The sequence below is a fragment of the Corvus cornix genome, chromosome 2 (genome assembly GCF_000738735.6).
Source record: "Corvus cornix cornix isolate S_Up_H32 chromosome 2, ASM73873v5, whole genome shotgun sequence".
NCBI classification, from domain to species: Eukaryota; Metazoa; Chordata; class Aves; order Passeriformes; family Corvidae; genus Corvus; species Corvus cornix.
This window is the reverse complement of record NC_046333.1, coordinates 133,861,821-133,883,508: the sequence shown is the minus strand read 5'-3', so window position 1 is coordinate 133,883,508 and position 21,688 is coordinate 133,861,821. Positions and strand designations below refer to the sequence as shown.

The 21,688-nt window shown below is 38.0% G+C and overlaps 1 protein-coding gene across 1 annotated transcript in view; it reads left to right on the top strand.

Annotated features, from left to right (window-relative positions):
• The window catches only part of AZIN1 (antizyme inhibitor 1), a 28,050-nt gene that overhangs the window by 2,643 nt on the left and 3,719 nt on the right, over positions 1-21,688 (top strand). Inside the window, exons 2-9 of the mRNA XM_039549070.1 lie at positions 3,407-3,544; positions 11,045-11,242; positions 13,274-13,447; positions 13,709-13,881; positions 17,403-17,537; positions 19,056-19,137; positions 19,954-20,028; positions 21,086-21,251. Coding sequence (XP_039405004.1) covers positions 11,141-11,242; positions 13,274-13,447; positions 13,709-13,881; positions 17,403-17,537; positions 19,056-19,137; positions 19,954-20,028; positions 21,086-21,251 — 907 coding nt within the window. The 5' untranslated portion in view covers positions 3,407-3,544; positions 11,045-11,140. The remainder of the gene's footprint in view (positions 1-3,406; positions 3,545-11,044; positions 11,243-13,273; positions 13,448-13,708; positions 13,882-17,402; positions 17,538-19,055; positions 19,138-19,953; positions 20,029-21,085; positions 21,252-21,688) is intronic.

Here is a 21,688-nt window from a genome sequence, read left to right as displayed (position 1 = left end):
CTGCACTTGCCCACTATTCTTCCCTGGATAAACGTGGGAGGCAGTGGTGCTGGGGGGAGGTAGGGGTTGTGAATAATGGTGATGGTAGGAGGGGTTTGTTCCAGTCTGGACTGGTCCAGTCTAGTTCTTTCCTTCCTGTCACCGTGTGAACAATGCTGCTGCTGCTGTGGCTGATGCCTGTGACAAGGCAGCCCCTTCCCCGTGTGCCTCTGGCTGTGGTGAGCTCCCTTCTCTGCCTTCTGTAGGCTGAGACCCCCGGCAGGCAGCCAGCCGGCCTGCTCTCCCCCATCCCTCCTGCTGGGCGTTGAGCTCCAGTGGAAGGCTGCTAAACCCCAGAAAAAGGAGGGTCTTTGGGAGGGGGAGGGTGTTGTTTGGTGGTGAACAGCTGTGGGAATGTTTCTCCTGTGGGCACAGTTTTACTGGAGGCAAGAGGCAGGATTACTGCCTTTCAGCACTGCAGCCAGCCCCTGGACCCTCAGCTTGTGTGTCTCACTGCTCCCTGGAAGGCTGGTGCAGGTGTGTGATTGCTGCACTGCTGGGCTGTATGTTCTGGAAATGATTCCATTTCTCCAAATTAAAGGGGAAACAGAGTGCTCTGGAAGAGAATTAAGACTGTCCCTTCCTGAAAGCGAGGCTTAATCATGCAGTGCGCTAATTTGGGTATAATGGTAAATTTCAGCTCTAAATGCTGTTTATGTAGCACAGGAGCAAGAGTGTGGTTCATGGGAGAATTCCTCAGGTACCTGTGCTTCCTTCAGGACCTGCTCCCCCCCCGGGATCCCCTTGCCACAGTGACCTCTCCCCGATCTGGAAGATGCTTATTGTAACTCAAAAACACCTAGGTTTTTCTGTGAACCAGAGTAACTTTGGTGCCTTCAAGTCTGTCACTCGGTGTAAATGTGCAAGGTCATTGTAATTCTAGATTTTTAGGGTTTGGTTAATGGATATTTTAGCTCAAGCCACTAAAGGGTCTCTTCTCAGAAACAGATGCAGTGGATTTTTTTTTTTCTTTCCTCAAAAAAAATGAGTTGATGCCTGGTTTTGTTGGCATCACACGTGGGGTGGTGAGGGGGACCAGTGAGCTGGAAAAAGCCTGGCCCAACCGACCTGCTGGGCGCTCATAGGGCTTGCTGCAGGGATGCAGGTGTTCTGACAAAACTGTGTGCTGCGGACAACTAGGGGGTGATTTGGGTCCTCAGGTGAGTTGTGACTGTTGTTGCTTGAGCTGTAGTCAAACTTCAGGAACCTGCTAGTAGAGTATACCAACAGATGATAGATAAACACATGCATATAGGTGTCACTTGAGTACTAAAAGGCAGAGCTGCCTTGCTGATTATTCGCACAACTCAAAGCTCTCTGCTTAGCAAAGAATACTTTTATACCTACTTTAAAACCCTTAAACAAGGAATGCTTCATTGTGGCTGATAACATATGCAGTTTTTGTAAAACTCTGTTTACTCACATGGGTTATGGACATCGAATACACTTCTACTTAAAATGGTAGCCCAGCTCTGCCACTCTACAGCAACCTCCCTCTTTCTGCTGGTTGAAGTTCACTAAAATGACTGTGATTGGAAAGCCTCAAATTGTACCATTTTCCTCTGAATGTTTAGAATTGGCAAAGCTGCACAAAGGAAGCAGTCAGACTATTTTGCGTATGTTTGTGTAGATCCTTTAAATAAATAATTCTCATTTGAAAGAAATTCTGAAAGACACTTAGAACTTGGCACAGCTCAAAGTTGACTTGCTACAGAAAATTGTCGGGTTTCATTCCAGCTCCACAGGAACTTTCACTGTAAACTTTCCTCCTTGGGACATGTGAGAATATTTATTGGCATAATACTGCAGGTGATATTTGGCTGAAGCATTGCATTTTAAGTTTTGCACTGAAGGTCATGTGCTCTCCCTAGAAGCACTTGTGTCTAATGACTTGTTCAGCTAGGAAGGTAAACTTAATTCATATCACTGGAAAATTTTTATGAATTCTTGAGTATAATCAGAACAGCAGTAGGAAACAGTGTAACTACTAGTTAATTTTAAAAGTTGGCACCACCTTCTTTTTGTAAAACTGGTGTGTGCAGAACTAAATGTTACTGACTTCTTGCTTTAGTGAAAGAAGGATAAGATTAAATATAATACATATACATTAATTCTAGCTGGCAAAATTCTGTAATAACCCAATTTTGAAGCATTGAGGTTTGTTTTTAATGTTGCATGCTAGTAAATGCTAATTTATGTGGTAAAGCTCCAGGGATTGCTCTGTGGGGGTTGCTGTGAAAGAGTTACCCTCAAGTTGCATTACCTCTGTGTGTTATGCAGTACTTCATAGAGTGTACTAGTTTAGTTTTCCACTAGCAAGAATAAGTGGAAAAGTACATTTCGGGAGTTTAACTGACATGGCTGTGAAGATGATCTTGTGTTTTGGGTGACTCCCAGAAGTCAGGCTTTTGTAGTCAGCCCATATAGTATCATTTAAATAATGAAAGTAGCAAAGGTTTATTTTTACAATAGGTTGATACATTCCATGTTTCATGCCATATATCACAGTGAATTTGCAGAAACTTTGTTGTATGTTGGGTTTACATGTGACTGCTTTGGTAGTGTATTTAATTTCATGAAAATGATTGTTGCTTTTAGGAGGAACAGCTTCTCATAAATAAATAATAAATGTTTATATAGTTTCCTAATAAATGTTTCCTTGACTGCTTTTATGTTCATTGTACTGGTTTGTGTGATTGCTTTACTTTGAGTAATATAGCCTTGCACTTGAAAATGCTGCTTTGGTGATGTGTGTAATAGCCTTTAAGGGCTGGCTGAAATGTCTCCTCATTCCTGAAGGCAAGCATAAGTTCCTTTGTTTTTATTGTCTTGCTCATTTCTGGATTTGTCTGTGTGGTGTTCAGTTTCACTATATAAAGCACTATTTTTCACCCACATAGCTTTTTCTCCCACATGCCGTGTTCATTCACAGCAGAGGGAGAAAGAACGTGGCAAGGGAATTCTGAAATAGAAAGGAAGTGGGGAGGGGAAGAATGCAGTGGTTACAGGGTTAAAAGCACTTCTGGGAGAGTAGTCCAGTATTAAGGCATACTACCCTACAGCAGGATCATGTAGAGCTCTTTGCCATTAGTTTTGAAAATCTTCCAGTTCAGACTGTGAAAGATAAGTACAAACAAGTAGTTTCATGTGTTTTAGCAGCTCTTTGTACATCTGACTTGTTCTGGCTCAGAGTTTATATTAACTCTTGCAAACTGGGTGTTTGATGTGATTATAAACTTTCATGGTGGGGTGTTGCAAGCCTCCTTAAAAGCACTACTGAAAAGGCATTTGTTGCATGTTTTATGATAAAGCTTTTATTCTGTTCTGGCTGTAAGATTTATTTTTGTGTGCATTTTTCTCCCTACAGGGCAAAATCTCTGATCAAGTTTACAACTATCCAGAGGGCTTAGGAGAAGTGCTTTATAGAGAGCAGTTCGACTTCAACGCTGAGCCACCTTGGGAACCTAGCTGATGATAGTAGGGTTCCATCTCCTAACTTGTCCATGTAAGTCTCTCTTCATCTGTTTGCAGGAGGATAAGCACTTGGAAAAATACAGTTTGTATTGGCTTTTTGATAAGCAAGATAACTGTCTGGATGTAGATTATCGAAATTACATAGGACTTTCATTTGGGATGGCGGGGGACTATAAGTTCTACTCATCTAATGCCTTTCTCAATACAACTATCTGATGAAGTTTTGCAGTAAACTTGGTAAATAGAACTACTTTTCTGAATTAGGGGTGTTGGCTGCAGAAATCCTAAAATAAAATGCTGCGACTTCAGTCTCTGTGGTAATTCTGAAGTCATGAATTGGACTGCATGACTTTTAACATCAAATCATGACTTGCTGAGTACTGTGTGATTTCTTAGTTTGTACTGAAATAGTTAAAATTTGCTATTGTAAACAGTAACTAAGGCTGATCATGAAGGGTGTGCCTTCCCAAATGCCTGTCTCCATTATTTGCTAATTACTATCCGCTTCCACAAATAGTTGTAGTGGGGTTACAGTAGAATGTGGAATTTAATGTTGGATGGAAAATGTGTGCCAATTATAAATGCGTTTATATTTTGAAGTGGCAAATAGTTATTAAAGAAAAACAAGACCATGATAATGGAAAACAAATGAATGCACTTAGCTGATCTTAAGGAGCACAGAAAACTCTGAAATGTGTATGGTTATCATGTTTGGTTAACTTAAGATAGTTTTGTGTGGTTTTTAACAATAGTCTTAACTGAGATACTACAAATGCATTTAAGCTGACTTTATACAGTATTTGTACAGCATTACCTTTTTCCTGTCTAGCTGAAGGCGGTTTTGTTTGGCTTAGTACCTATAAATTATATAATGCCTTTTAATGTAGAACTTGCAAATGGTTAAGTACATCTTCCTGAGCCAGGTACTTTTTAAAGACCACAAAATTCCAAATGCTGGTTGTATTAGTATGCCTCCTAATAAGGTACTTAATGTAGATAAACTTGTTCTTTGAAAATACCACAGTGGCTGAAGCACAGGATGAGCTTGGTTTATCATGGTTTCGGGCTTTATCTCCAGAGGTTATGTTCTTTTTGTTCTGTTTGAAACTTACTGAATTAACTGCATATGTCTGGTTCTTTGTAGTTGAATACTCTACTCAAGTGAATTCAGTTAACATTGAGAATTTTCTGAATATCACTGTTATGTTTTAGGTGTGGTTTTTATAAGCAAAAAAGCTGAGAACATTGCTTCTTCTGTTCAGCTAAAATTTTTGTTCACTCTTGTATGTGGGTAGAACACTTGCACAACATGTTGCACTTGAACAGAAATAAGGTAAAGTAGTAAAAAGGCAGGAAAGGCAGAAGAATTGTTGGGAAGGAGTGTATAAAGTATGAAATCTTGAGGTACTATATGTTCATTTTAATTTCTAAAACTGGTCTAAGGAGAATTTTGGCTGTGACAGAAGTTCTTACTCTGAGGTAAAGGCTGTTCTGGTACTTCTTTGAGATATTCCTTCTCTAACTGGTAGACTGATGTGCTGTGACAAGCAATGCAAGATATAGGTTGCCCTAGAATGGAAATGCCACTGGATTTGCTTTATTTGCAGCTTAATGTTCAGATAATGTGTGTTTATTTTGAGCTTGGATCTATTATGGGTTCAGCAATAATGTCCTGTATACAAATAGAAGTAATTCAGTATTGAATGTAGTGGTGATGTAGGTAGAAGTAGTGTTTGCCAGGAAATCTGTACCTGTTTTGGTGTACTGAAGCACAGGTCATTGCCTCAAACACAGCTAAGATGTAAGTTAGAGAGCTAATTGGTACTTTTGAGTCTTGTTCAACTGGCGAAGTGATTTAATGGGAAAACGGTCAAGTGAGCTTTTTAAATATAACTGTGATGTTATGTTCCAGTGGAATTAAAATAAAAATAATCTGTCTGAAGGTGTACTTAAATTTCTGTTAAACTCGCTTCCTTTTTATCATTTTCTCCATCCCACTTTTTCCTTGTGTTACGCTGGCCAGGGAAAGACTTGGGGTTTACTTCTGTCTGCTCTTCAAGCTCTCACTCCCTGAGCAGTCTGGCAACTGTGGCCTGAAGTTTTGCTCCTTCAAAATCTTACGTTTATTGCCACATCTGTTTGATCAGAAGTGATGGGAATTAGCAATGCAAGTCTGATCTATTAACAAGCCCTGTCTATGCCAAGTGGAAGCAGGAGCTATCTGGACTGGCTAACTTTGAGAGCTCTCTTGGCTTTGTGTAAATGGAGCTGGTGGCAGTTGGGGAACAGGAGGGCTGGGATTTTGGAGTCTTAGGGGCAATGGGGAGGCCAAATACTAACACTAACAAATGAGAAGATAGGACGGGGAAGTGACTGTTTGCACTTTTGTGAAAGAGAAGTCCTGGTCTGGTACCACAGAAGTATAGGTGCACTTAGAAGAGTAATTATTCTTTGTAAGCTTTGTGAGCTTATTGGTTCTGAATAATGTATTCAAACTTCAGGAACACAGAAGGAGGTTCTTGTTCCTGTAGATGATGTTGGGTGGGGCACTGTGTTTTCGGTATCTACCCCCTTTGCTTGCTTCAGCAGAGTTGTTCCTGCTACATTGCTCACTTAACTGTGTGGAATGCTGCTGAGAGAATAGAGTAGGATGCAACTGACCTCAGGTACCCTACTTATGACCCTGAGAGTACAAATGAGTACAAACTGAGTAATGCAAAAAAACCCCACCTGTTTCACCATGTCCATCATCTGGTTAGTAGCTGCATTCAGCTAGCTGAATTACAGTGATGCAAGTTGGTGAAATGGCATCTTGGAATATTTTTTAAAAGATGCTCCCAGTAAAAGTAGGTATTTCCTGCACCGAAAACAGAGGACTCATGTTTCTACTTTTGTAGTATACCTGTTCTGTACTGAATTGCCGATGTCAGTGACAAAGTGGGTTTTTTTGATTTGTTACCCCTGAGGAACCAGTATTGCAATGAATGAGAGGTTAATGTGGTTTTAGCCCTTTATGATTTTTGCATCAGCATAGTTACTATATTTCATAAATATTTTGTTTAATAAGATGTGGTTGAAAGGCATTATTTGGAGCCTGTTTGGTTTGCAGAGACTTTTTTTGCAGAGGAAGTTTTTAATGAAAGAACCAAACTTATAGGTGTTTGGGTTTTTTTAAATTCTTAGGCCAAACTATACATAGTTCAGGCAATGTAAAGAAAAAAATGAAAATTGTGTGTGTTATGGATGCTTACATATGACAAGCATGTGTTTAGACTCTGTTCAGAGAATTTTCATTTTCTTTTATTCCAGATATCTGCAGTAATTGCAGTGTTTAAATATGTACACTTTTATCTTAGAGTTCTTCATCTGGGAAGTCATTGTGTTAAAATGTAAAGAGCCTGAGGATGTAACGCTTACTTCAAAGAAAGCAATTACATGCCTATGTAGATGTCTCATACCACTTGACAGCTTTTGTTTGACTTAAAATATATGTCCTGGAGCATTGTGCAGTCTAACATTTCAGGTGCGAAAATGGGTGGTGTTACTACACCAAGTCTGTCAAATAATGACTTGCAGCAAGTCAGCATTTCTAGCAAGGAGTGAACTCTGTACTCTAATGATTTCTGACTCATCTTACAGACATTAAAAAAAAAAGTCCTAAACCATCCTTTAGATTTCCTTCTGCAAATTTTATCACTGATTCTCCTCCCCCCTCAGGAGGGAACCAGTCAGGATAGAATAAGTTGACAGCAGAGTCCCAAATCCTACTGTAAGGTATTAAGCCCTTAAAGAAATGTTTCTCAAGTATCCACTATCTTGTAGTGGTGCTGTGGCAGTGCTTCTAGGAATTTGTTTTTTCTTTGTAGAATGTTCTTCCTATCAAGACTGAAAAGATGTAATTTATTTTAAAAAGGGGAAATTTGACAGTAGTTGTTAAACAAATGTTAGTGCTTTTTTTCTACTAGATTAATTTTGTTAAATGGAAAAGCTTCTATATCTTGGATATGCTTAGAAAAAGCAATCACTGTTTAGCAGCCTGGGAGAGGTTATATGAGGTTGTTAATGGTTTGTTGCAATCTATGTCCTTGAATCTCTACTAGCATATATTCCTTTTGGTCCCTGCCTCTTGACCGTAAGTCGTTTTTTGATGAATGAGCAGGAGACAAGTCTGGTTTAGGAAATAATCTTCATCAAAACTAACTTACTAGATAATTGTTCTTTTTGTTGGTGGTGGCTTCGGAGAGGTGGTGGTAGAGTCCTTCTCCCCCCATGCTTTACTTAAACCGATTCTCTCCCTCTTTCCCACACAGTCTCCCCAAAATTAAAAGGGCAGCTTTTGGAGGAAAGTATTCTTCTACACCATCTGTCTGAAAGCTATAGACACCACAGTCATTAACTATGAAAAAAAACTCTTAAAAGAGTGCTAAACAACTAACTTCTATCTACTCCAGTGTAACTCAGATGAACACCCACCCACACTCAAAGAGAAGGTGTGTGGTTGGTTAGACTGAGCTGCTTCATTTGAAATACAAGGTACAAGCAATTAGTGCTCTGTGTGTGTGTGGTGAGTCTAAAAATCTGTTCTGGGCTGTGACTGGTTCCAGTGGGTGTGCTGAGACCTTCCAGTGGGGTAGATCTGAGGTGGAAGGGACTCTTGACTGTCTGCACACTTTAGACTGTAGGAAGTGGCTTGTAGCATGAAAAAAAATCTCAACCAAAATTTAAAAATCTAGCTAAGTAGTACCCTTGTATATACAGTAATTCCTTCACGTGCTTTAGTTTCAGCTTCCGACTTTTTGAAGTTTGTAAGAGCTTGCTTATAAGAGATCAGAAACACAGGAAGTGCCCAACTTGATGTGAGGCTTCTTCCAGCCCAGTGGCTTCCAACGTGTGTGCAGTACCTGTAACTGTATGGTTACAATATGTATTGGTCAGGTGTGACTGGGGAGGGCAAGGCCAATCATGGAAGCTCATCCTGTCCTGTTTGTGTCAAAATGTTGCCATGAAGTTTTCTTGAACATCTGAAGTTACAGGACATACCAGATATCCTAAAAAATCCTGTAGATTCAGATGCAACATAATCTATTTGAAAAATTGTCTTTAACACCACTCTGTATCATGAAAGGATTAAAACACCTGGGATTTTTGAAGGGTTAAGGGATTTGCTACTTTTGAATAATCTGCTGAAAATAGAAATCACTTTGTTCTTGCAAGTGTCCACCATGGTTGTGCTTATTCCTCTCTTTGGGTGTTACTTTTATTGTAGGAGAAAAGCTTAATGTGTTTATTACACAACCAGCAAGTTCCTAAGGATGCATAAAGTACTTTAAAACTTGGTTAAACATTAGGCTGTAAAAGTCATGGTATAAAAAAGAAAGTTAAAATAATTAAACTCTGCTGTTAGGTTTTTTCTTCTTTGTATCTTCATGGTTGGAATACTCCAAAACTATACCAAATTTTCAGTAAAATAATGATGCCAGCATTTCTTTCCAGGGGAGAAAAGATAACTAAACCTTTTTTGGTCCTCTGCCTCTGAAAACCATGGATATTTTATGAAGATGACTGTGGTGTTCATGTTTGTTGGACTGATTCTAAGGCAAACTTAGTTCACAAGATTCTTTTGTTTAGTGGTATTTTTTTAAGGAGTTTTAGCTGTTAGTCTTACACTGAGATATGACTGACTAAAGACTTTTTTTTTCCCTGGTTATTATAGTCTTACCACCTAGTCATTGTTTTTATAACTAATTAAATCCTTACATCAATGTGATAATTATCTTGCTCTTCTGTGATTGTGTTGGATCTTCAGGATTCTCTTAAATAATCATATGATTCACTATATAAGTATTTCTTACCCAGTGTACTTGTCTTTATCATTTAGCTTCTGAACAGAACTGAATGTTCTTGCTGCCACTGAGTTAGTCCGCCTGGAAGTAAATTCCTGTTGTAACAAACATAGGGGGCATGTTTGAGTTGTGCAGAAAGCATATAAAACCCTGCTGGCTTCTTTCCCATTATTTGGCATAATGACAAACAGGAGCAACTGCTACTTAGTTGTGGTAATATTAAACTACAGCAAAGTAACTTTGTTCATATTGTTGACAACATTAACCAAACCTACGTTGCAAATTGTGTATTTTTTTTTTTTTACTGTATGGAGGTGGTGGATGAAACATGAGACAGAGTTAAGACCAAGGCCTTTTGATGATTTGAAGCCAAAATTATCTTAACTTTTGTAGTCCTAATGAAGTATTTTTGACTTTCAGCTGTAATGTTTGTGGTTTCTATAAACACTTTTAATTAGAAAAATAATTCTGCTATTGTAAATCTAAGTGCAGGTGCCTTTAGAAAACAACCATCACTTTTTTACAAGTACTATGCAACTTCTGTTGAGAGATTAAAAATGTCTTAGGTCTTCATTTGAAGAAGGAATCTAGTTAGCTAGCTGGTTTTGATCAATCTTGTGTTAGTCATAAAGATGACAGTTGAAACAAAAAAGTGGTCAATGGGTTGATGTAAATTAATAAACTGCTTTTAAACAAGACCCACAACTCTAATGGAATGTAAGCTGCAGATTGTTGTATTCATCAGTTAAGGGAAATGAAGGTATACAATCAGCTGTTGGTAATTTTCTGCTGTCTGCTGATTTTTACTTGTGATTAGATAGTCAATCTGTATTCTAAGACTGTATATTTAACAGTGTTTTCAGTGTTTGGGCTGTGTTGATTCAGATTATCTTTTGGAAAACACTGCTTATAAACTACTAACTACTAAGCTAATTTGCAATGGAGATCTGAGGATAAGCAAGATGCAAATAAAGTAGACTGTAACTGTTACTTTATTTTAATGAGAATCTACTTACTAAGAATATCACTTTTGAAACTACTTCTAGCCTAGTGGCTTCTTTTTATTAACCCTTACTGCAATTAAGGTTTTGAAGTGTTACAGGTGATGTTATGAACATAACAAAATAAATGTCTAATAAATATGACATGTAAATGCAGTGGTTATAAATTAGCATCACAAAAACTAGAATGTTGACAAATATCAATGCTAACATTTAATGAATAAGCTACAAGTTTTCTATGACAAATTCAGAAATGTTCTGTTACAGACAGTCTTCCAGTTGCACACTTTAATGCTAGCATTGCTTAAGATGCTGTACTTGAGAACTGAGCTGAGGCATTTGTCCAATTATGCTGCACTTGCAGTATTTTCATAGTTTGCATAAGCTCAGTGCAGATCAGTGTGCATACAGTCTGGAATTCTTCTCAAGAACAGTATTGCATCAGTTGTTTCTGAAAGTTAGTATCAGATTTAAAGTACACAGCTTCTGTTTTATTCTTGGCTTCAGTAGAACTGTTCCGTCCTTATCCCTGACAAATGCAGGGTGAGCACAGTAAAAACATCTTTGGTTTTTATAGAGGGTGTGTTACTGTTTGTAGGACATCAGGTGTACAAAACTGATTTTTAAATAGCAGCATAGTATGCTTTGTGCCTCTTTTTTCCATTGACGCATTTTTTCTGTTTACAGTTTGTTGCATAATTTAAGGACCCGGATATAAGGCTTGGAAGCCCATCCCTTGTGTTTCTTGGTTTATGACTGTCGGCTTTGTGGAATACGGCTGAGATGAAAGGATTTCTTGAGGATGCAAATTACTCCATTGGTCTGTTGGATGAAGGAGCAACTCTTGCAGATGTCATTGACAACTGTATTTATGAACATACTCATGTAAGTTTGCTTTCCATATCTTTTGATTTAGTTCCCTAAGTCTTCAAAGTAGGTCAAGGTATTTTAGAACTGATGAGCTGACAGTAACAGAGGAACAGTCAGCTAAGCCTCACTCACCTTATACTTTCCTCTTCTAATTCTGCTTCTTTGCTGTTTTCTTGCTTTGGGCAGAATTCTGTTGGGGAAATTTGGGCATCAACTCTTACCTCCCTGAGAATGGCTAGCAGGAAAGCAGTCTGGCTGATGTAATTAAATACAAGTTCCCATCTCATTGTTCCAAGAGATTTTATTAGCAATGGGGTCTAAGATCAGGCACCTGAAATTGTGCAAGTGTATAAATTCAGTTAGAACCTTTTTGTTGTTGTTCTTTCCCTGAAAATATGGCAGAGTTTCAACAAATGTATATGCTGGGCCAGTTTAGAGCCATGTTTAAAATTTCTGTGGGCCATCATGGTTTGTATTTATACATCTTCCTGTTACCCTTCTCCCCACTGGAAGCTCTGGTATGAGCATGTTGTGAGGTGCTATCTTTCAACACAAACTGGTCTAAAAGCTACTGAAGTTTAGCAACCAACTGGAAAGAAACTTGAATAATTGTGTGTAGTAATTTTTTTGAATTAGGCTTCACTTATGTCTTAGGAGGAAGAAAAATGTAGCTTTTGTTCTGTAGACAAAGTTGTAGAAAGAGCAAACTGAAAAAAAAGTTTCATTAAGCAAATCCTGTATTCTTCATATGCCATACCTAGGAGTTGCTCACTTTTCCTGTGGTTTCTCAGAACTAATACTCATGTGCAAGTGCTCAACTATAGTACAGCAAATAGCTAAATTCCATGGCCTTCTGAACTCAGGTGTAGGATTCCCAAATCCTGATTCCTAATATTCTTTTTCTGTCTAGCAAATAAATAGGTAAACTACTGGCAACATGTCATGTCTCCAACCACTGGCTGGCTCACAGAGGATAGCTGCCTCCTGCTGCTTTCATTTACTCCTTTAGCTCAAGGGGTAGAGGCCTGTGCCATGGATCTAAAGCTCCAGATCCCATTCCTGCTGGTGACCCGTACAGGGGGTCAGTATGCTTCCACCCGATGGAATTTCTATTTGTGTTTTTTAAACAGAAATAAAGACTTTGTATAAAATAAGCCACAACATATAGAGTTTTGTACCTGCAAGAGTCAAGTGCTAGAATTAACATTTGATGTACAGTCTTGATTCAGATAGATCATATATGTAGTGATGGTCTTTAATTGATTTACAGTAGGCCATTCACTTACAGTAATTTTACTAGTGCACATTATGAACAAATCTGGAATGATCTGTTTGAATTTTGATCCACTACACCCACATCATGACCTGATATTGAGAAAGACTATAGTGTAACAGATGTGCAAAGGGAAATTAACAGTTCCAGAAAAGTCTGTTCATTTTCTTAAAGATTATGTACTTGATTCTGTCCCCTTTAACATGGAATCTAGTTCTTAACATGCCTTTTGAACTTTATTCTTCACAAGATGTGGAGAACAGTCTCAAACTTGGCTTCCTGAACTGAAATATTAGACAAATTTTCAGTAAAACAAGCTATTAACTGGATGTTAAAATAATGTTAGTGCATCAGATTTTATTCCTTGTACAAGATACAAATTACATTGAGACTGTGGAAGCTTTCATCCCAGTGGATTTTCTTCCTATAAATAGTTGCAGACTTCTGAAAATAAAAAGTTGGAAAAAATTAGTAACTTTATCTGTATTTTTAAATAAAATCAGCATTTGGCATTTAAGTAGAATCTTTTATTCAGGAATCTCAGACTATTGTCTAAATAGCATTCATATTATCTCTGAAGTGGTAGGTATTCCCTTTGATTTTTAAAAAATAGTTCCAATTGCTAGGTGAAAGTAAAAACATTGTTCAAGGTCAAATCTAAAAGTTAAGAGCAGGGTAAAAAAAGTACATAATTGTTTAAGACTTTGGGTTGTTTGTTTTGACAGCAAACCTACAATTTCAGTCGTTTTATTTTCCTATTCTTCCTTTTGCAGACTGGAAAAAAGGCATTTTATGTTGGTGATCTTGGAAAACTTGTAAGGAATAACATACAATGGCAGAATGTGATGGCACCAATAAAGCCATTTTATCCTGTAAAATGCAATTCTACTCCAGGTGTACTGGAAATTCTGGGAACCCTTGGTGTTGGTTTTGCATGTTCCAGTAAAGTAAGTTTGTCTTGCTTATGTGCCTTATTTTCTTTCATATGTCTGCTGGTTTAAATTCATCCTTTTGGTATTAAGTGCCATGATTATAAATAAAACTTGAACTGGGAACTCATTTGTAACTGGCTGTTGAAAATCTATACTTCTGCCCTAGAAGCAGTAGATAGTTTTCTCTTTGGTGTGGTAGTAGAGCACATAAAATAAAAATTCAGGAAAGATGGTGCAGTACACTTTGTCAAACTCTGGTATGCTGCTGTTTTTCAGTCTGAAATGGCATTGGTACAAGACCTGGGCATTTCTCCTGAAAACATCATATACACAAATCCTTGCAAGCAAGCCTCTCAGATCAAGTATGCAGCGAAGGCTGGGATAAACATCATGACTTGTGACAATGATATTGAGCTGAAGAAAATTTCACGTAACCATCCAAATGCCAAGTAAGTGTCAGAATTCTGGTTTTGCTTTTAATGTGGGGGAAACTTAATTTGCCTGTATTCTGGGTGGTTTGAGTTAGAAGCAAAGTACCTGCTTTCTTTAGTACAAATCACTTGGATTTGTTCTTCTCCTCTGTCTCCTTTGAAAATAGCTTTTTTTGCATCTTTTCCTGCTGAGTCTTGGCTTCCTAATACGATAGATAGTAGGGCCCTTGGTTTGGGAGAAATCTTGGGAAAAAGTGATTTTTTTAGGGCAATCTTGATGTAAAGGTTTCCGTGATTAAAGTTCAGAAGTCTGGCATTTCATCATCTGCAAATACATCTTCCTCCTGCTCTGTTGTGGCTTCAGTGTTATCTTTCAGGGAGTTCTGTTTGGATATTAGTGGCTCTGGCTGAAGTCAGGGCTGAGCTACCCAAAGAATGACTGTGTGCATTGGGTCCCATCTGGGATTTGGGCACACTCTGCGGGTCTATTAAATACACCTACAGGTATTTCCACATGATTAGAACAATGAGAAATTTGATTCCAGTTCTATTTTCAGTCACTTTGCTATTAGCTCAGCTGCTTTCTGTAGAAAAGTGATCAAAGCTGATAATCTGGTTGTTAAATATGACAATTTTATTGCTGCCAGTGTATAATGGTCTCTTGGGATGATAGGCACTCATGTCATTTAACATCACATCCCTCACATGTGGATGCTTTAGCTGTGGGCTATGCCTTTATGAAATATGGAGTCAGAGCCTAAGTGAATGTTACAGTGCTTTGCAGTGATTAAAGGTATAGCTTTCCATAAATATCATTGGAGGAACTGAATTCCTGACATCCTTTACAAAGTCCTTTGTTCTAAACAGTCATTATGAAACTATTGTGTCTTCTCCCAAAACTGTGGCCTTTTTTTGGTTTGGGTTTTTTGGGGGGGATGGTGGTGGTATTTATTTGAGGGAGTTTTTTTGTTTGTTCAAGACTACAAGATTTAATATTGCTGTTGCTGGTGATTACACGTCATCCTCATGGAAGTCTGTCTGTGCTTTGTGTACTGGAGAGAAATTCCTGTGCAAAAATGTTATGCAGGATAAATTTTTCTGAAACTGCTGGCTGTGGTATACTTAGTGTATTTGAAAGCCTTGGCAGTACTAAAGCTGACTGTTACATCATTAGTGTTTTACCAGTTATTCACTGGTGGATCTAGAGTTTTGTTAGCTTTTGTTGATTTATTTCCATGATTCTAACAACTTTTTTTAGAAGGTCTTGTCTGATAACATCCAAAGAAAGAGAGGATGCAGATTTTTCTTGAGCCAGAGAAATTGTAAATTAGGGAGGCAGTATGAAGGAGTATCATGAGCTAGAGAAAAACAATATAAACTCTACTTCTTTTCGACAATCCCATTGTCTAATATTTGCAAAAGTTCCTGTTTACCAAGGGCAAGAAACTCAATTTCTACAAAAGAACTGCAATTTGATGTCTAAATTTTTTAGAAATATGATCTCTCTTATTGGATAGAATTTTTTCCCTTAATTTTATTAGAATTATCTTATCCAGGTCATTTTAATGTCGATGCTCAAATGACACATTTTTTTTCCTTTCTCTTCCTTGGCATAGTTTCCAAAATTCAAAGCCACTATATAGCCTTGTTTTTCCTATGTGCAATTGTTAGAGCTGAGTTGTTTGTGTAGATGAAGCCAGTGTGTTTTGGCTGAGGAAGTCATATTTAGGAAGTGGTTCTTCTCATTTTCTGAAAATTTGTGCAACTTCACATTAACTTGGTAATGGGGGGTGTCTTCTTTCATAACTGATGTTTCTGCCTTTGGAAGACTTGCCAACTCAAATGATTGCAATTTTTTTTTTAAGATGAGAAATGTCAGGAAGGAATGCTTAGGTATTGCTTTTCTTTACTACATCTTTAGATTTTTTCCAGGCAAAGTTTAACTGCTGAGCTTCTTGGTGTCCTAAGAATGTCAGTGGAGGCAGGGTTGTTATAAGTATCAACACCCCCTTAATGATAAAAAGTAAAACCAAATCCTAAATGCACACATCACCCTCTAGCCCTGCTGAAACCCAGGAGGAAGAATCCTGCTAGATTTCTAGAAGTCAGACTTAGTGGGTTTTGCTAGAAAAGTAGCTTGATTCACTTAAAATGCTGCTATAACAATTCATCAATAAATTTAACATTGGATGTCTTTAAGGAGGGGTTTTGACTAATCTTAACATAAGGTTAAAAATTGTAGTATGAATTTGAATTTTTCCATCACATTTTAAAGAGTTTGACTTGTAATAATTTTTTGCTATAGCTAGCACATTTTTCCAAATGCTTTGCAAAATATTGTCTTATTACAGATTTTTTGAACAGAATTTTCTGTCCTAGTGGAGAAGCAGAAAATGAGATGCCAGTCAGTTTCTCAAGATGAAATGGTATAAATTAAAATTAACAAGGATTGCAGGGCAGCCTGTGTGAGAACTTAAGACTTCTTGCTCTTTATAGAATGATGCATTTTAAACACATGAAACATTTGGAAAGTACTTGTAACAAGTCACGGTAGGTGTTAGGCTAGTAGTGGCTAGGCTGAGTTCTGTTTGTTGCCTGTCTTGTAAAGAGCTATTTCACTCTGGGTGCAGAGTTTCTTCCACTCATTTATACTCCCCACCCTGGTTAACTGCAATGTGCTCTGTCCAGTCTGCATGTATGTCATGACACCACCTCTGTTAAGTTTACTGCATGACTAATTAATTTATCTCTTGGGTGTGAGGGTGTGACTTTCTCAGTGGACAGCAGTTTGATTTTGTGAGCTTTTGGGGTATGTTTCTAGAGGTTTGGATGTGACCATGCCTTTGCCCCTCAAGTGTTACTTTAACACAGAAAAAGGTCAGCATTGGCACTGCAGTTTGCCAGATCAACCCAAAATGAGGCTTTAACCAGAGAGCAAAAGATGTCCCACGACATAAGAATGATGTAAGAGATGGTACTTGCCGCCTCTCTGCTCTGCGGTGTCCTGGAAGAAGGGGCAGGGAATGGACTGACCATCCTACCCCCTCACCCTCAGTCCATGTGCTTAGCCAGAAGGGGAGGTGGTAGGATATGGCCAGAGTGTGCTTTCAGTGTGTCAGCCTGGTGTTCTCCAGATGCTGAGTTTAACTAAGACTGATATGTGTCTGACTGAAGGGGAACCTCTTAGCTAGGGAGGAGGACAGAGATGGGAAAAATCATATTAGTCTTACTAGTTTTATGAGGAACTATGCTTTATTAGAAGGTAACATTGCTTTTTATTACAGCGCTCAACAGACTCTTGCTGCTACAAGAGTCTTAGTTGCTGCATTTCAAATCCCTTGTCCTTGTTGGCTCCATGTTTTAGCCCCTAATTGCTAGTTTTTTCTCTGTACAGGATTGTTATTATTAGGTTGCCTTGATTCATCCATCGATGGAGCTGGAGTACTGACAACATAATCAACACACTTCTGAAAGTCTTCAGGCTTCACATGTGCTGATGATGTAAACCAACTGCCCCAATCATCTTCCCCTTCTCTTAGGCTCTTACTGCACATTGCCACAGAAGACATTACTGCTGGTGAGGAGGTGAATATGAAGTTTGGCACCACCCTGAAGAACTGTAGACACCTCATGGAATGTGCTAAGGAGCTGGGAGTCCAAATAGTTGGTGTCAAGTGAGTAGCTTCATTGTCCTCTGCTGGCTGAGCACATATTTGTATGATGTACTTAAGATGTAAAATAGAAAAGAATTTTTCTCCTGTGACACTATTTTACAGGGTTTAAAAAAATCAACAAAAGCCCCAGACAAACAATATCACATCACTTTAGAATCATGAGCTTTTGCTTGCAAGCAAAAACTAGTATGAAACAAAGTAACTATTACAGACATCAAAGGAGTATGAAATGAAGTGTCAGATATCCTTCTGTCAGCATGAAAACTAAGTTTGGAAGCCTCTCCTATTCTCTAACTGTACTCTTGAACTTCTGTGGTAACTTGATTTGTATTTTTCCCAGCAATAAACAGCATAACAGAAGTGCTAGTGTAGCATGGAATAGGTTGGGTGGTTTGAACAAGATGAACATGGGGTCAGATTTTGTAAGAGTTAAGGTTGTATGTCACTCTTTGATCGTTTCAAGACAAAATACTCAGATAAGTTTTTGACTTGCAGGTGGCAGGAATGAATCCTGCATTCACAGAATAGAGTTCCAAGTTCTTATAAATGATCTGTGGTATTTTAATTGGAAGTTTGACAGATATTTTACTATATGGGAGAAAAATACATGCACAAGTCTGCTCTGCCTACCTTCAGCTACAAATCTATCATATGCTCATGACTGTTTTAGGAAAGCAACCAAACAAATAAATGGGTCATCAAGACAATAAAAAAAATTAAAGCCACATTTTGATGATTTAAACCACAAATGTTTTGATGTATATCTGTTTGAAATGAATGTTAAAGCATAAACTACAAATGTCTTAAAAAATTAGGTACTTCTGAAAAAACATGTCTCTTCATATAATGTCTTAACCAACTTTTATTAAAGTCACATGGCTCTTGTGCATTATTTTATTTAAATAATTTTAAAATCCATATGTGGATTCATGCAAGTAAGTTTGAAAAGTGACCTTTGCCTCAAAATGGCATTCCTTAGAGGAGCAGACTTGGAGTAGAGAACATTGTGGCTCAGGTGTGTGTATGGTCTGTCTAGAACCAGTAGACCATATTCCCCTTGAGGAAGCCCATGGGAATGCTGGCACTTGTTTTAGCACCTCAGTGACTAACTGCATATGGCAGTACTTAAATCTTTTGAACAAGAAACAAGAGAGGATTCAGGAGCTTGTGGGAGGCATCAGTACTTCTCTGCAGCTTTGGCACCTACTGAAGAACAACTTTTAGCCACTTTGTTAGTGAAGACTGAAAAATTCAGTAAATCTGTTATTTCTCAAAGTTGAGAATATTGTGGGACATTCTTGGGGTTAAGAGGAAGACAATCCTAAAGTACAAATCCAATGAAATAGAAGGCAGTGGTGGTCTGAGCTTATTCTTTGCACAGTTGCTGTATTACCATTTAAGCTTGTTTTGAGACACTTGGGAATGAATTGCTCATGTTGCTGTTTTATATGGTGAAACTATTTGCTTGGTCTGAAAGTTGCATGGTTCAGTGTATTAACTGTGTTTTATTTCTTTCAGATTTCATGTTTCAGGCTCTTGCAAGGATCTGCAAACGTACATTCATGCTATATCTGATGCTCGGTGTGTGTTTGACATGGCTGTAAGTAGATCTATACACACATGCAATTGCTACGGTAGAGACTCCATTCTAGTCTAATGATACTAATAAACAACTACATTCTTTCCAAAATAAGTCATTGGGGATAGAACTTTTAGTAAGGGACTAAATACTCCTTTGTGATGTGTGGTAGAGGTAAAACTAACTTTGTCCTAATTATGGTAATGAATACTGTCCCACTTGATGGGCCTTGAATGCTGTTTAAAGTTCCCACTTTTGGTCAGGGCTTTTTGATACTCAGATCTCAGTCCTGCAAATACACAACTGATGCTTTTAGGTTACATTGAAATTGAACAATTGTATGCTGGCATCTATTGTGGCATGAGAAGTTTGTAAACTAAATAGAAGACTGCAAGTCTCTTTACTCTTATTACTGCAGTTAGTGCCTTAGCTGTGGCTGGTAACACATGGGGGCAATAAAATTGAGGATCTTGCTGATCTTTGTGCAAATTCATTGTAGTGGTCTAGTCACATGATTTGTGAATTTCTAAAACTGTCTTTTGTCAGAATGCACCACCTATTCAGCAAATACTGTCTGAATATAACAAAAGCCACAAGATGGGAGTTGATATTGCTGTGGGACTTGCAGAGAATTGTGTAACCAGCCTCTATTGACATCCCAGTGCTTTGCTACTAGATTTAATGGAGCTGTACTATGCCCTTACTCCCTCACTGGATGTACTCAGCTAAATATTTTCAAAAGTTTAAATACACAGAAAACAACCACAGTAAGGAGCAACAAAAATATTTTTGCATTTACAGTTGTTCATGTACTTACCTTCTGCCTATGCGTTTTAGGAAGAATTTGGCTTTAAGATGAACATGTTGGATATTGGTGGGGGCTTCACAGGTTCAGAACTTCAGCTGGAAGAGGTATGCAATATGTTGGAAGTTGAAACTCTTAATTTTGAAGAAGTTGAAGTGTTTAACCTTCAAACTGCAGCTTGAATTGATAGCTGAAACCTAAGTTCAGTGTTAGACTGTAACTCAAGATCCCAATAGCTGGGCTTGTATTCTTGATCATGGATAGTGTAATCAGTTCTTGGAGGGGATCATTACTTCTTTTTAATCATGTTCATACTGGGTGAATGCTGACTTGAGTTTGTTACAGATTAAATTACTATCTGAAGCAACCCTAGCAGTAGTAATTTAAGGGGTTTTTTACTGTTATTGTCCAGTTGGTGACTCTTGCATGATTTGGGCCAGGGTAGCTTAGCATGCTTTGGATCATAAACCCTGTTGCTACTGGATGAAAACTTCTGATATTTTGCTTTAGAACTGAAAGCTAAAGGTCTTGATTTGGCTAGACTCTGATTTGGCCTAAATGCCATCTTTAGTATGAAGTGGCACATAAAACAGGATAACCAGTTTACACTGTTATGTTGTCTTAAAACATAGACTCTGTGAATTCAGGACAGTGAAAGTGATGCAGGGAGGAGTTACTAACAGTAATCAGGGCTTTTCTCTCAATTCTAATGGTTCTATTACTTGTCCAAAATATCTGTTAATCTTCAAATGTATCTTAAGATGTGAACATTAGTATTAAAGAATTCTGTTTCTAATATGATACTATTCAGAACTGATCAAAAAAAGGCCCTTTGCCTGTTCTTGTGGGTTCATACATAATTTTACATTATTTGTACTGCTGCATGGACATTGAAATTACTCGTGCAGTCTTGAGTGTACTACATCTTGAACTGTGGTTGTGAAGAGAGACTGTGTAGTGCTCAGACTCATGGTACTCAATCTTCAGTGTTTAGCAGAATGACCGGTTTTCTTACATTTTTTTTATAAATTGTGGACCTCTGGTAAAGGCCCTTCTCAGAGAACAGAGGACCAGAGTAATTATTTGGTGTGCTGACTAGACCTGTGTATCTGACACATCTGTAAGCTGAGTTAATTGGTCTTACCTCTGACTTCAATTTCCTAGGTTAATCATGTCATCAGGCCATTGCTGGATGTCTACTTTCCAAAGGAGTCTGGTGTTAATGTGATTGCAGAGCCTGGATGTTACTATGTTTCATCTGCATTTACACTGGCAGTGAACATCATTGCAAAGAAGACTGTTGAGTATGATAAACTTCTTCCTTCTGGAGGTAAGGGTTGGATTTGTTTTCTGTGTTACGAATTGGTACAGGTAACTGCCCACTATTAATTGGGATAGACTAGTTTATATATTTAATGCATTCCCTAATTCTTGCAGTGTAATATGCCTTTTGGATTCTGACCATATGTTCTCTGTGTATCTCACTGTTACTTTTATGTAGCACTTCTTGTATTCTTGCTAGGTTAAACCTATATTGGGTGCTTCACAGAAGGCTGGTAGAAGGTTCTGTATTAGAACATAAATCAAGTCAACAGAGCAAGCTTACTTCTCTGCTTCTCTGGATTTATATTCTTAGCAGTGGTTATTACTGAAAGTATTAATTTTATTAAGCCTCACACTTAATGTTATAACTGAATTTATAATCTGGTCTCATACAGATTATTCTGCTTGTAATTCTCCCATTCCAGTATATATGGAACCCCCTTG